Source organism: Anser brachyrhynchus (genome assembly GCF_964034855.1).
Source record: "Anser brachyrhynchus genome assembly, chromosome: 1".
NCBI classification, from domain to species: Eukaryota; Metazoa; Chordata; class Aves; order Anseriformes; family Anatidae; genus Anser; species Anser brachyrhynchus.
The window spans coordinates 57,105,402-57,121,997 of NC_137694.1; the positions used below are offsets into that span (position 1 = coordinate 57,105,402).

Here is a 16,596-nt window from a genome sequence, read left to right on the forward strand (position 1 = left end):
TGTGCAGTATTCAAGTATTATAGTGATGAGCATCATAGGCCAATGAGGAAATAAGTATTTTTTTCAGAGCTGGGTGTGAGTGGTCATAAATTTCATGATGAGATAGAACAGGCCACCAAGCACCTGTGAGCACCATCCACCCTGTGCACACAGTGATGCCAAGTTCTTTGGAAGAAAGTAGTGATCATGCAATTAACAATTCTGTCATTGGGCACAAGGGAATGACAGCAATGTCTGGACAGGAAACCATCAATTTCACATGTCCAAACTTTGTCTGGCTTTGCAAACCTGATGTTCCATGGTTATAGGGGTTTGTGTGTGATATATATAACTTCCAAATCCATTGAGCATAGAGGGTTATTTTGTTCAAGAGACAGACCATCCTCACTGTAACATCAGTGAGGATCATCATTTCAATAATGTAACGCTCAGAATTGTCTCACATCACAGTAGATTAAGTTATTTGTTCATAGATCTAGAATAAATTGCTTAGGCTATATTCTACTATTCAGATGACTATTTGGGCTGGGTTTTCTACTTCCAGCTGAGATCACACTGCAATGATTTACGAAAAGATGTAGGAGAAAAAAATGCCTTGGTGGGTATGAGAATAGGCATCTTCGGATGCCTTAGCACCTACTTGTGTAGGTATATAATTTAAAGCATCAAACTGTTAACTAAAAGGACTTTATTCATAGCAGCCCATATAACCAAATTCACCAGAGCATCCAGCTAAGTAACACACATAGAGTGCTAGGGTGGTAGATGATTAAAGCTGAGCTAGAACTCAAAAAGAAAATGGATAGTTTATCTACTTACACAGAGCTTATGTGTCTCGAAGAGTCCTGACTGCAGTCTTTTTTTTTTTTATTTCCCCTTGGGGTCCATGGAGTTCTCAATAATGTTCTTTATGGGGAGAAAAATATCTATGGAGTGAACTTCAAATTATTTTGTTCATGGCCTTAGCAGGGAGAAATTCATGAGGGTGAACTCATGAGGCCTGCTATCCTGATTCTTTCTGCAGAGTGTTGGCTTTTGGTTAAAGTTGTTGCACCACTAGCCCTCAAAGGGTATACTGATAATGTTAATTTGCAAATGTGAGCAAATGTGAAATGGAGGAGTGATGTTTTCTTGCATCTGTAATCAGACAGACTGAAACATTATCTGTGAGCAGCATGACTTCCTCTTATCTCAGAGGCAGCCTAGAGTTCACTGTCATCAGTTAATTCATTATGAAGGCATTCCACACTATTAGGCAGGGGACAAATAATAGCTAAAACACACAGAAACCTCTAGGCCTTGTAAAGATGCCAAAAAACAAGTAGTTTGCACTTAAGATAACAAAAGAAATGTGAAAAGTTAAGGAAAAAATAACATAAAAATCCCACTATGGGCTGTGTAAATTTCCCTGCCTCAGTTAGTTCCTAACTTTTCAGCATTTGAGCTCAGATCAGGCATCTGAGAAGCTGAGGATCCCTGCTTCTGCATTTGTCTTCTCTTCCGAATCAGGGTAATTTTTTTCTTTCCTTCATTCTGCTGCTTTCTCCCAGCCCTGCAGTTAACCTGTGGCTAAATTATGCTCTTCCCCAGCAAGCTTCCAGTGCCTCTGGGTCCTTTTCAGGACTCTTTCCTCTCCAAGTCTCATTACTGCAAAGCTAGGGACCTGGTGTTAATGCTTATCCTTTAGATTTTCTCTGTAAGAAAATTCCACGGCTTCAGTCCTTCTCCTTTCGAATACACCGTGCTGGATTGCTGTCTGTAGGCTTTATTTCTTCTAGTATCTTAAGGTGCTCTGCTTAATAATAAGGTTTAACGACATCTCTTGCCTTCAGCACAGGCAACTCTACATATAATCTATCCATATAATCCATTGTATATTGTCAAGTTTTCTGAATTGTTGTACCTACTGTAATGGTAAGTCATTGGCTGCTGTCAACCACGAAATAATTATTCAAGTTTGTGGGCTTTTTTTGGTTTGTTTTGTGGACGGTGTAATTTTGTAGGTCATTTTTATTTCTTTGGTACAGTTTTATTATCACAGAAAGTCTGAGGTAAAAGGCTTGACACAGATAGAAAAAATATATTAAGTCTGAGACTGCCAAGGCCCAAAAATAGCCCCAAATGAAGTATAAAAAAATATAGCTTTATTATTATTTATTGCAGCATTCAAAAGTGTGCTACTTCCTTCAGAGCACAGCAATGTTCCTTGCAGTGTTCCCTGGGAGATCTCTTGTCCAAAAGTCACACAGACCTCGTTATATGTTATGTTATTTTATTTTGATTTAGATTAGATAAAAACTTCCTGGACACCAGCTCAGAGCACTCTGCCAGTTACTTAAAACAATAAAACTCAAGTGCAGTGCAATCAGTTTAACATTTCTACCATGCTGCATGCACAATCCATCAAATACTAGCGGTCCCTTATATTGTTGGCTTCTTCTTCAATGGTGAGGTGGAGCACACAGTGCTTCCATTGCCTTGAAAACCAGTCGGAAGCAGAGCAAGGTAGCATGTGTTGGCATTTATCTGCTGGGCAGGAGCTCCCAAGAGGCATCTTGCTGTGTCTATATGCTCACTGAAGTCAAAGTATCTTCACATGTGCAGTCCTGGTAATAGGGCTTAAATCAAATAGTACCCTGCCAACATCAGGTGCGTAAAAATTATGAGCTAGACCTTCCAAAAATCAATATTTATGACAAAAATTAGTTGATTTCTGGGTTTTAAGATTAAGCTCAGTTCATTTTTGATTCTATGCTTCCATTTCAAATGAGTCTTTTGATTGTCACAATATCATTTGCAGCAGGGAGTTGATGTGTTGTAAAAATAGCAAATACATCAAGAAGCCTGAGAACAGTCAGCCATATTAGTAAAAATAAAAACAGTACGTGTCCAGCTGTATGAACCCTGATCAAGTTATCCCAGAAAATGGCTTGGATTAGGCACTTCATAACAAAACACGGATAACTTGCACAGTAAACCAGTACATTTCAAGTAGTTACGTATTTCAGCTAGATGGTTGTATAATTCCTGATATGATTTCTGTTCTTCCTTTGACATACTGGCACAAATACATGCTACTGAGAAGACGGTAATGTAGTTTATTGGGATGTAAAACTAAGGCTGCATAATCACTGGGCCGATCTCTTTAGTTGCTCTAACTTCCAGTCTAAGGCAGTAGGGTGATATTTTCTTCCTTCAATCTCTCTCAAACCGTGTTGTATCTTCCAAGGATTGTGTAGAAACAGTTCAACTGTTCTGATGAGTATAGTTTCAACTGGTCTGATGTACAAAATTATCTCTGTTTTCTTAATTTTTAATTTTGGCAAAGCAACATTTGTGACGTGTAGATTTTTGCCCTTCGAGCAGCTGAAGAGATATCAAGTCTTTTCTACATTTTGAAATTTCGATGAATGTTGTCCTGAGATTTACTGCTGTTTCTTGCTATCTTTACAAGTTGTAAATTTGGAAGTAATTATTTGAGAAGGTGACAGAATGTGATGAGAAGAATGGGAAGAGATAAGTAACGTTCGTGTCATACTGGATATCACTAAGTAGGGAGCTAGGATTGACAGTCAAGTTCTTGGCTAGATTTTCATTGTAATTGTATGTCTGATGATAATACAGATAGTTTTTGTGTGTGTGTGTGTGGAATTGTAGGTGTGCTGTTTTTATCTGAGACCATCTATGCCATTCAGTCTTGCTGTCCAGTAACAGGAATGAAATATAAGCACATCCAAATGAGTTTTAGTCTTCCTAGCGTGGGTGTTTGTTAGCAGTTGAGAAACAAAGACAGCACATCCCTGAGCACAGATCAGCTGCAAAACTAAATATTCAGGCTTTTCTAGGTGAACTTGCACCGTCCATGCTGGAGTTCTTGCAGTCACAATGGCAACTCAGTGTCTTCCAAGATGGATGGAGAGAGTTAACTCAGTATTTCATTGCACTTCTGATTGTAGCATGGCTCTGTCCTTAATGTTGACATTTCTGTACTGTTGCACCCCTGATTTTTCAGGCCTTTCAAATCTGTCATTTATCTGTCATTAATTTTTAGTACTTGCTTAATGATTCAAGATCCAAAATACCAGCAGCCAAACTTCAGAATCTGTCTTGAAACATTTTTCAAGCTCAGACTTCTCCATCAGCTTTTGCTAATGGTGAAAATAATAAATTAGAGAATTTTTGCAGGAGAAAGTTTGCAAGTGAGTACAAGATACTCTACCCAAATGTTGTATTAAAAACAGGGCAGCTATTTTACATAGATAACAGGATGTGTGTACACCTGCATAACACAACAATGGGCATTTGCAATGAGGTTTTCATTTCTATAGCTGCTTTTTTCATAAGCTCAGAATTGTTCGCCATTCATGTAAGTATGAAACAATGGAAAAGAACAATCAATGAGCAGGTTTCTATAGCAGGGAGATAGCTTTGAGTCAGAGGATGAGAAATGTACTTGTTAAGGAGAACTGCTAAACAATAGCTGCATGATTTCTGTTTTGTAAACCACTCAGGCTTGTGTTTGTTTGATAAGGCCAAAGGGGTTCTCTGCTTTGGAGAAACTATTAAACAGCAAACTTTTTTTAATGCATGCAGGTGGAAGGTTATTTCTGAAAAATACCTTGCTATAAGACATTTACATATCTTCACTGTAAAGGAATACCATGCCGATTATGTCACCGTGGATAACTCCCTGTCTTGGTTTGTTTCAATTTGATTTTAATTGAACATTTTTAATCAAAGTTTAGGTTGAGTTTTTTTTTTTTTTTTACCACCTTTTAAGCATTTGTACTGCATATGTATATAATTTTGTTAAACATTATATGAAAATACGTCTCCTTTGACAACATATCAGCTGCATCCATATTTGCTTTCTTACAATTTGGTAGCAATAATGCACTGGGAAGGGATGGCAGAAAGTCTTGTAGTTGTATTTGGTAGAGGATCTTGGTTTCAGGTTAATTTATCTTTTTTTTTTTTTTGTACTTTACAGCTAGCTCATTATTAATGCATTATTAATTATTAAGCCTTCATATTTCTGGAATATAACTTTTCATTTAAAGGTGTTGAATTGAACAACTTTGTTTTTTTCAAAATTCCCTTGTCTTTCTCAGGCAAAACGCTTTCCAGAATATGATCCTCAGGTGTACTGAATGTTTCTGTCCTTCCGAGCTCCTCATTTCTCAGCAAGCATATAATAATGTGTTGCTGAGCAGAACCCATCTGCTTCTCACATGTGAATCAGCTGGGGCTACTGTTTGGCCTGAAATGGTAACCAAACTGCTGCAGCTCGACTGTGGAGAAACAGGGAATAGGGAAATTATTTTATCTCATATAAGTTTCTAAAATATATTTAACTATATATTAATTGTTTTTGAATTGAATCCTTCTGTTCTTGACTGTCTTCCCAGACTAGAGACTGGCAGGCGGCCCTATCCAGAACAAAAGAAATACATGCTTACCTTTTAGTTTGATTTTAAAATTAGTAGGACCTGTAGCACTCAGACCTGCAGCATCTGTCCAGGTTTACCATGTGCTGAACCATTTCCTTGAAGCTCCAAGCCTGTTCAAAGTGCTGTATTTGAAATACATCCCTGCCTCACAATTATTATATTAAAAAAAAAAAAACAAAACAAAAAAAAACACAGCTTCTGGTATATTCTGACAGAAGTGTTTTGTTCCCTTCTTCCGCAGATGGGAAGCCAGTGTCGCTGTCTCCACTTGAGTCCCAGCCCCACAGTCCTCGTTACACGGCCTCAAGCCAGAGGGACCGCGAGAGCCTGGAGGTCCGCATGCGGGAGGTGGAGGAGGAGAACCGCGCGCTGCGCAAGCAGCTCAGCCTGGCGCAGAGCCGCGGCCCCTCGCACCACCGCGGCAATCACTCCAAGACCTACTCCATGGAAGAGGGCACAGGCGACAGCGAGAGCCTGCGGGCTGGCATTGTGGCGGGGAACAGCTCGGAGTGCGGGCAGCAACCAGCAGTGGAAAAATGCGAGGTACATAAACCACAGGAGTCTGCCAGAAACAAAGCTTGATCTATTTGATCCTTTACAGAGATTGCAGATCACTCCTCAAACTTCTTACTCAGAAATCAGCTTCTTAAAGACCAATAGGCGTTACTTTTTAGATCATTTTATTATTTTTTTTACTTTCAAACATTTAATCATTTGAACATCTTTTAAATTACTTGATCAGATTTTTTTGTCTTTTTCTTTCTTGTGGCCCTGAACCTGATGTAAAAGTCAAAGCCTCGTTCCAAGCTGACTTCGGTGTAGCTGTGCTGCTAAAAGACCTGTAGCAAACAGACCCTGTACGTTTCTAAATGAAATGAAAGAGGCACAATGTTTTTAAATGCCTTATTCCCTGGTTTATGCACCTCTTCTAGAGTGGCTCAGAGTTTACTGTTAATTATATTGTTGTTTATGGAACCAGTTTATGCTTTTGAGTTGCTTTTCAGTGTATCCAGATGCCACTGTGGAAGCACCTGCTTTGTGGTAGCTGTGCACAAGTGGTACGGTTAGCAGCAGAGGACCAGAGATCTGATTTTAAGAAGGTTTTATGGGATTGTTTTCGTTTGACTTTCCCCAATCAACTGGTGAAAGCATCAAAAATAACTTTCTGCATTTATTTTTACAAAGAAGGTAATACAGTATCACCTTTTATCTTGCTTTCTACCACTGGGAAGATATAGACTGAAAGAAAGTAAGTGGAAAAGAAAAAGAAGTCCTAATTAGCTCTTCAGGTGAAGTCTATTTAATAGGCAAATATTGCTTAAAAATGAATTCTCATTTCCCAGTTCTGGACATCTTTGTCTGGTGTTGTAAATAAATAAAAACAATGTTATTTTAAGGAGAGGGAAAAGGAGGAGTCTGTTTTTCATTTTCCCTCCTAAGAGTCTAATTTTCCTCCCAAAATCACTTTGGCATTTCTTTTAATAAGGGAAGGTTCAGGCCATCCATAAACAAACCTTACTTCCCCCTTATTATCATGCCAAGCTGTGATGAGCAGAGACTCAGTTCTGGGTTGTTCAATGTACCAAACTAGTTTGGGATTTAAAAAAAAAAAAAAGCAGCTTAACGGAGGAAAAGTTTAAGTGGTCTTTCAGATTATAATGTGTTTTGCCAATAAATTTACTTGCTCAGTGGGGTTTAGCATTGTGCTGGAGGCAATGGTTATATAAAATACAAAACCTCCCTTTATTTGCCATTCCCCTATCTCACTGCACACTATTTTGATAACAAAATTTCTTTTTTTTTTTCTTTCTTAAAAAATTCACTCAGTAATTCAGTAATAGCAATGAAAGTTAAAATTAAACTTCCTTATTATTAGGTTTGCCAGAGGTCTCATCGTTTATCCTATTACTGTAGATTCTGGTTCCATTTTTGTGCAAGAGTGGTATCTTGACTCCATTCACCCTCTGTTTTCAGTGTTTCAGAGGAGTAAACTAAATCTTTTTAAGCCTCTGACCCTGGAATATATTACAGTAAGAGTCAGTGAATTGGGTAGAAAGAGACTGGGAGGAGACTGGGGCTCTGGTGGAGACAAGGAAAGCTAGGGATGGATTGTTTATTTCATTGAGGCAGTTCTTTGAGATTTGCTGAAGCTAACATTTCAGAATCTAGTTTGAGATGGTCTTTAGTGATGATAAAACATTTGAAAATGCAGTTACAATGGATGAACATTACATCTCTGGTAAAACTTGATCTGTGCAATTGTGATCTATATCAAACAATTGTGGATTTGTTGTATTCCAGCCAACATTTCCTACTCTCCTGCTTTGCAGGAGATGTTACGAAATTCTGATAAAATTGAACCAGGATTATATTGCAGGAAAAGATCAGAGTTCCAACCAAAGACCTTCTACTTGGAGAGAGCAGATCCCTGTCCCCCGACAATTTTAGCACATGTTGTGGATATATAAGTGTAGTCTTTATGCAGACATAGGCACAAATAGCAGCCTTCATTAGATATAATGCTGATGGAAGCTAACAGAATCATATGACTTTCTTACGATGTCACATCAGTAGCTTTCCAGCTTGTGTTTCCATAAGCTGGGCATTTAATTTGAATTAAGTGTGCATTTATAAATATTTTTAAAAGAGAGAGTATATTAGAAAATGGTTAATTAGAAATATAGCATTTAGTAGATTGGCAGAATACTTACAAACGTGCAGCATTTTTACAGGAATATTTGTGTTGTTATTATTCTCAGCAGCGTTGCTCAATAGTGTTGAGTATGCAGTGCTCCAGAGACACAAAGAAAAGGCCCCCACAAACTTAAGCACTATAAAAACACAGGGAAGGCAGATGTTATATGCCTCAGGGAAGCATTCATAGCATATTTACATGCTTATAACATGCTTTTAATACTGCTTAATCACATTCAAAAATTATTTATGAAGAACTAAACAACTGTAGTGGAATGCCTGGCTAGCACTACTGGAAAACTACTGATGTATGAAATGCTTCACCAAAGACTATTTTTAGCTATAGAAACTAATTAGACTTTATTAAAATCAGTATTTCACCATTCCAAAAAGTTGCCTCCAGGAGGAAAAAAGTAACATCTGTTTTTCTGGGTACCTTATACTCCTCATCAGCATGGGATCTAAGGCTCAGTTCTTCATGTGGTCTTAGTTTCTTCCCATAAATATCACTCCAGAATGGGCTTATATGAAATACTACTTTCAAAAACAGTTTTTACTTGTCTGTAGCAGCTAAAGCAGTAATTTCTAAACCATGTCAGCATGCACCTTGGTTTTATTTAAACTTCCTTTCCTAAAGAAGCTTAAGTTAAATGCCTTTTCAATACATGGCCTGAGCGCTCCTGAAACTATTTTAAATCAAAAATAGCTATCTTTATGTTTTGATCCCCAGCCTGTAAGAAGAATAGTGTGGTTAACTTCTTCAGTATTTTGATTACCTATCCATATCTCCGTGTGTAAGTGAATATAAGAAAAGTGAATTAGAAAAAAACAGAAAGAATTCAAGAGTCTAGAAAGTAAGAATTATCATCATTTAATCTTTTGTTCCAGTGAGTTCCATTTTCTAAACTCAGCTTCAATAAAAGACCTGCGTCCAGACTTCTTGTAACATATACTAGTAATGAACATGTCCATCATTCAACTCAAAAAGAGCACTGTAGGAGGATGGACACTTTCAAGGAGCTCAGTTTAGTCCTGCAGTGACTTCTGAATATCCAGACTAGAGATGTGTAACTGTAATTATCACCGATCCCAAACAGTGAGGAGCAACTGTAGCACGCAGAGCTTTGGTGTGGATGTTTGGAGGGACATGTTGAACCAGGCAGACAGGCTGCTGCGTTGGCTTCATTCCTGAGGTTGTGGGGATCACAGTGGCCCATTTGAGTGGGATGAGATACAGTCTTCTAGCCAGCTGCTGAAGGAAAGTGAGGAGTTTCAGAGAGCTGGGAGGCTGCTGACCAGTTTCATAATCTGGGAGCAGATGCTCACAGTAGTATACTCAGGAGGATGCAAGTTCTTTGAAGTGCTTCCTTCTTCCAGCCACTAGTGCCCTGTCTCCTCAGGATAAGGCTACAGCCAGCTGCTCTCTCTCTAAACATGTATTTGGGACAAGCATGGGAAAAAAATGGAAAACAGCCTTTTTTCATTAGGAAGTAAACACCTACAGACAGTTTGGTTTATTGACCTCATGTTGACTTACCAATTTTCCCATCGATTCTGTTTAACAGTTAAACAAGGGGGCGGGGGAGAGGGGGTAAGTGAATCAAAAAAAAGGGAAGCAGCAGTCTTGCAGCGTACTGCAGGCAAAAATTCTGGGAAAAAAAAAAAAAAAGGACTGGGTTTCTGTTCTCTTTTAGGATTATTTTTCTTTCCTGTAGCTGATGGAAGGCAGTAATAGAAGTGATAAATAGTATCAAACACCACAGAGAATCTGAGCAGAAGATATATGGATTCCTGTGTCTGAACAGGAGAAGGATGTTCAGCAGAGCAGCAAGCGCTGTCTTCTCACTGCTCCCTGTCTCAATCAGCATGCAAGACAACGACACCAGCTAAACTAAAACACACCAAGGGATGCCTACTCTTGATTTTGAAACAAACTGATTTAGGAAAAGGAGAACAGATGTGGGCAAGTCCCTGACAGAATTAACTCTCTGATTTTGGGAGGAGTTGTAGGGCAAAGGGAGAGGCTGTGAAGAAAGTGTTTTGGTCAAATAGAGGTAGCACAAAATGATCGTGACAGTGCTACTCCATCAAAACCCATCAAACGTTGGTGTACGGTGCAGTGTCTTCAGGTGAAGTGTTTAAAGCAGGCATGAAAGCATTAGTTTGATTTTTATTGGCATTGAAGGCAAGGATCCTTGGTCTTCCAAGAGCCTGAGAAAGGCTAGGTGGCAACCAGAGAGAAGTCAGGGCTGGGCATGCAGTGTTAGCAGTTCTGTGCAGCCACAGGAACCCATGCCCATAAGCATCGTACAAACCACTGCTATAATAAGTCATTAATAAAAGCAGCCTCTGTTCTCCCCTGTCGTTATCACAAGAGAGAAACCCTTTTGCAAAGTGCTGAGAACGCTCAACTCCCATTGACATTAACACAAATTTAAATTGCTGAATACCTCACAGCGCTGTTGTCAAAATGCACCACAGTGTATTTTCTTTCTCCTACCTTTGTGGACAGGCGGTTGCCTTACTCATTCCCGTCCTCTAAAAACCTCAGATCTTCCCAGCTTGTGGGGCACACTGGGGCTGGAGGCACCTGCGATATCCGTGTGGGGGCTGCACAATGGCACAGCAACGTGGCCATTATACGATTCAAATTGCACCCTGTACCAGGCAATGCTAATGACTGGGGCTATGGGCTCTTAAGCCATGCCCAACACATGCCACCTCCTGTGTAAATCTGCTTCTGTTACGAGCCAGGCTTTGGGAGTGTATGACTATGTGAGAAGGCAAAATTCCTTATTTGTTCTCTGCATAGTGGGCTTTCTGTGGAAAATGAGAGCTGTGCGTGTGACAGACCAGCTAACCAAGCTTCAAATGGAAGCCAAATGAGGCTTCCCTGCAGTTTCACAGCTGTGTCCCTGATCGCAGCTCTGTGCGGCTGGCATAGTGAACTCTCCTTCATTTCTGTGACCACTAACAAACAGAAAAGCATGGAAGCTGGGTCAAAATCTACTAAGATTTTCTTTTGTTCCCGGGGAATAGCAATGGCTAATTTTAAAACCACAGAAGAGTAACTTAACAGCATTTTGCAAGTTATTACTTACTGCCTTAATTGTAATGACTAGTAGCACTTTTTCAGTTTTCCCTTTTCTCTCGAACAGATGCGTAAACCTCCACCTCAGACTAAAAGGGCGGTAGGGAGAAGGGACAGAGTAAGTCAATATTTACCAAGGTGGTAGCATGGGGAGGGGAGTGGGATTGTACTTAATTTCACATTAACACTGACCAGTACAGGCCGTGCTTCCAGTCGTAGGCAGAGAGGTGACCCTGTGCCTTTGCAATTAGTGTCCTATCTTATCACTGGGGCACACCCAGCCCAGGGCAAAAGGGTTGTCTCACTTGTCCATCAGAGCTTGCTCACCCCCTCTGTAATAGCTATCCTTAGGATGGAAATAATGCGGATTTTCTACGAGCATATCTGCTTCTAACTATCAGACATATTTTTAAACTTCGGTTCAGAAGGTTAAACAGTGTCTGCATATTTGCATACTCAGATTTTTGTGTGCTGCTAAATGGATGTGTGTGTGTGTACACGTGCACACACATATGCTCTTAGCTAATAAATGCAATTCTGTTCAGACATCTGATGTAATTTAGGGACAGTAATGACTTTGGAATGATGATGGTGTTATAACTCAATTAAGATGTTTTTAACAAACTGCCTCAAGTGGGCTGCAAACAGCTGCAAAACACCCACTCAAATCTTTTAACAATCGCCGCACTAAATAATAGCACTGTCATGTATGTGCTCTCCTTAATAAGCGATAGAACACAGGAGCAAGCTTTAATTTTTGTTCTTTTTGTTCTTCTTCTCCCACAGACTATCCACGTCGCCATTGTTTGTGCAGGGTATAATGCCAGTCGGGATGTTGTCACACTCGTCAAGTCCGTCTTATTTCACAGGTAAAGGTAGCTTTCTTTTTTTATATGTTGTATATCTGATTATGGCTAAATAAGCTCTTGTTACATCTGATCTCTTATTCAATAGAAAATCAGATTCCCTTCCCTGTCTGCCTTTTCTTTGGAAGGAAAAAAAGCATGAAATTTATGACCACCAGAAATAGATTCACTTGTGTAAACATTTCAATAGTAACTTCAAGGGATCAGAAATCCACTTGTTTCCCCTTCTTGTTGCATTGTGGGAATCGATACCATATCTATCTGAACTGTAAAGCATCTGCACACTCCCAAATGCTGGAAAATAATAATAATAGTAATAACGGCTTTGTATTCATTTAGCTTACTTCTGGTAGCAGTTTATGGCACAGGTGTAGATAGTAATTTGAAAGCCATACATATAAATACACACCGGTTTCTTCACTATCCCAGCTTCCTAATTAGACATTTATTTTTCAATGTAAATCTGTTACTATTATCTATATTATTTCACCAAGGTCAGATTATTTGTTGTGGCCTTGGAGGAGCTACTGGCAGCCCGTCAGAAGGTTTTGCAACCTGTTTTTAGCACATAGAGCACAGTTAGATCCCAAAATGTAGAGGCATCAATGTCCAATGAAGATAAAATAGCCAATTCTTTTAATAAACAACAGCTCCAGAAAAAGTGAAATGATGTTAAACTCTATGTGGGCACATCTGTATATCCCTTGTCCGATTTAGTCAGTGTTGCAGATGATGGATTGAAATGGGGAGGTGAGAGACTAGTCAAACTGTTTAACTCAAACAGGACAAGCAGATTAATAAAGTGTGCTTAGTATATAAAGAGTTTACGAAGGAGATGGTTTCAAATACTGCTTCATATTGAATGATATTTTATACCAGGGAGGATGAATCTTGTTCATGTCATGCTAGTATCTTCTTAAACCTGTAGTGGAGCATTCTAGTCCCCCACCTTGCTCCTCTGATCCCTGCTGGAACACTCTGAGTAATCACTTCCTTACAGTGTGTTTAGTGCACCATTTTAACGTTACCCATTTCTGGTAACCTTCCAAAGAGAATGTGAATGCTTACCTTTTACAGTGTGGAAAAGGACTCATTAAATATTGCTTTAAGAGCTTGGCTGGAGTGCAGGTAGAGACAGGACATTCTCTGAACTAGGTATTAGGAAAAAATTTGTTACTGTGATAGTGGTCAAACATTGGAACAGGCTTTCTAATGAGGTTGTTGATGCCCCATGCCTGACAGTGTTCAAGAGGCATTTGGATAATATGCTTTAATAATGTGTTTTAACTTTCGGTTACCCTAAAGTGGTCAGGCATTTGGACTAGATGACCTTTGAAGGTCCCTTCCAACTGAACTATTCTCCAAAATATGAGACCAAGTTTCACTATTTATATGTAGCCTTTGCAGGTCTTCCCAGAATTAGTATGTTCTTGTTAGATGAGTGTTACAAAGGACTAGGAACAAGAAAAACAATACTAAAATAAACATAAAACCAAAACTGCAGTAAAAACCTATATCATGCTCTTGGCAGAATTTTCCTGAGTGTTAAAACCCTGTTAAATTTTAAAACTTTATCTATTTCCAATCAGACTCCTGAATTATTCAGTGTAAAGTGGCTTTATATTGCAAGAATGTGGGGTGTTTTGTCTATTTTGATTGTTGTTTTTAAGGGGGTTCTTGCAAATACACATTTTTATGGTGATAGGAGGTTTTTCAGTGCTTAGCTTCTTAGCATTTTTCTCTCTTTGTACTTGCCTCCATTTTGAGAAGACTTTAGTATTCTGTATGTTTCCAAATGTGCTGTAAATAATAGGAATGTCATAGCTCAAAGGTTTAGGCAGTCTGCTTTTGTGTTACTTACAGGAAATTCCTCTGTTTTATCACTCAGCTAAACAATTAAGCTTATAAACATCTGCCATAAGTGGTATGGGAAATATATTTAAATAAAACAATGAGAGCAGAACAAAGAGAGGTAACATTGGTATTTTTGAGTCTGGTGGAGTCTGCCCTTGTCAAGAACACATTTACTGTTTGGCTAGCAGTACTGCTCATCTCAAAGGATTTGTTTAGCTCAGCAGAAGTGTTGAAGTCCAGTATAGCTAATGAAACTTCAGTAGAGTTACAACTTTCAAGATAACCTGTCTCGCTTGTTTGCTCAAAATATACTGAAAGACAAATTTAAGTGCATTCCTGCCCAGAACTAGTTTTTCTCAATGGGTGATAGATGGTCCACTGGAAAGGAAAGATGCTCTCAAAGACGAAATACAGATTCTTTGACTTTTTTTCCTTATCTTCTAGAAAATGCAGGCAATTGATTTGACTTCTTAAGCATCTGTTGATGCTGTGGCTACATGGCAGAGTACCATGCCTCAGGAAGTCTCCTTTCTTGTGTCTCTTTCCTTGAAGTGGCAGTGGTAAAGAGGACTGGAGAATAAACAACAAACAAACAACAAACTCAGCTGAAAATTGCTTCTTAGTGTAAATGAATATTCCTTGCATTGGTTGCCATGTGCAAACAGTGTTATCCTGGAGACTGATATGCACTTGAAAGGTTACCGTGACTAGAGAGTTTTATTTTAGTTGCTAGGATCTGTTTAATTGTAGGAAAGGAAGATGGAGACAGGTCATGATACTGCATTAGGAGGAATGAGTTAGGAGAGTCGGAGGCTTTTAGTTCAGATGGTGGAAACTTCATGACATCAGTAGTAGATTCACTGTCTGACTCAAAGGTCATCAGTGAAAAGAGGCATGGAAATGTCTCTTTTTCTAACCCTAAAATTTGCAGCAGGGAATTTGTCCCACCTGGCATTGTCCAATAAGACAAGGAAAACAGGTATTTGAAAGAACTGTGTTTCCACTGGCGCAGAAGTTTGCTTGTTCTATCCTGTAAACTAAAGTTAAGCTACTGGTCCTTTGCCTGTAGGATCACCACATTTAATTTTAAACATACCTTTGCAAGAACAGAACAAAAATGCCTCTAAACATATTGTCAAAGAGATTTTTTTCCCTTGTTCAAAGTTTCTGGTTATCAGGGTTCGACAGAACCTGATGTGGCAGGTGCAGAATTTGCCTGTAAGAAGGGAGATAGGGAGAGTATTGCAGAACTGAAAGATGCTCATGTAGCAAACACAGCTGTTACGGGCAGGCACAGTGTGGGTTCTCCTTGGGCAGCTGAACCACTGCACTTCAGTCCTGCTCTGCAACACCCTGAACACACTCTACTGATTAAGAAACTGGCCCCTCAAAGCAACCACACTTCATATCCTGTTCCTGCTGCCCTTCATTTGGTATCAGAGCACTGATTGCAGTGAATCTGTCTGGAATTCACATAGATGTCCCACCTGCTCTTACTGGCATTTCCTTCCAGTTTACTATTTAAAGCATGTTTTAGCTGAGTATCTCTGTATTTTAATACAAGAAGAGACGCCTCAATTCCCTGCTTCTGTAGGGAATCCCTACTCCTGTAGTGCAGAAATTCCGAGAAAAGGGAGCCATGTCAGTGTAATCATCCCTCTCCTGCATACTAACGTATTTGTTGCAGCCCCAGCTTTGAGCTAGAGTACTAGATAGAGAGACACAAGACAGCAGGGGTGCTGGGTCATTAAGAATAAAAACTACAGGAGTTTCTGTAGACGGACTGTGCTGTCTACTCTCTTCCATGAATGTACAGCAAATCCTGCATGTTGAACATTTCAGCTCATCCCAGGTCTTCCTCTGCCAGGTCTAAAAAAGCAAGTTTCTGATTCTAGTCATACCATATATATCATGAGACATAGGCAAGCTACTTGTTCAAGCCATTTGGGAAACTATATCTGTCTTTGGGTTCCAGAGAGTGGGAAGAGGAGGGGGAAGGGGTAGTGTGGTTAATTCCTTATAAGAACACCGTAGTTCAAAAATGCATTTCACTCCCAGTGGAAAAGGAGCTTGATTCCAGTTTTGTCTTTAGAAAACGTATGTTCAAGCCACAAAATCCCAGCAGCTTTTAACACCCAGTTTGACATAACTGACAGTCTGTTCTCATGGGGACACTCAGCAGAGCTGTGATAGTGCAGAGTTTGCAGACTCTGATAAATATGCATTGGCACTGCTGCACAGAGGGAGGCATGTAGAATGAGTACTTAGTCCTAGTCTGCAACTTTCCTGCTTACCTCTCTGGGGCATCTAGTTCCTAATTATGACGGATTTTATAAATCTGCTGAAGGGGTGAAAAATATTCTCTCTCAGCCAGTTCAACACAGCCAAGCTCTTACCAATATTTTCTAAGTGCAACGTAAGTTTAGTTTTTCCGAAGCAAAAGACTAAACACGACTAAAGATACTGGGTCAGCTGGGCAAAATGTAATGGAAATGCTTTTGGAAAGTATTTAATTTTCAAATGTGTCCTGTGGCCAATAACTCTCCTTGAAACTTCTGCAGCTGCTGGTACAAGTTATACTGGTCCTTGTCCATGTTTTACTCCATCTCTGAAAAATGTAAAGCTTAGAGTGTCACAGAAA

The 16,596-nt window shown here is 39.4% G+C and overlaps 1 protein-coding gene across 1 annotated transcript in view; it reads left to right on the top strand.

Moving 5' to 3' along the window:
• Window positions 1-16,596, top strand: part of LARGE1 (LARGE xylosyl- and glucuronyltransferase 1) — a 283,588-nt gene that overhangs the window by 131,642 nt on the left and 135,350 nt on the right. Inside the window, exons 4-5 of the mRNA XM_080590550.1 lie at window positions 5,692-5,993; window positions 12,022-12,104. Of these exons, the coding sequence (XP_080446676.1) occupies window positions 5,692-5,993; window positions 12,022-12,104 (385 nt within the window). The remainder of the gene's footprint in view (window positions 1-5,691; window positions 5,994-12,021; window positions 12,105-16,596) is intronic.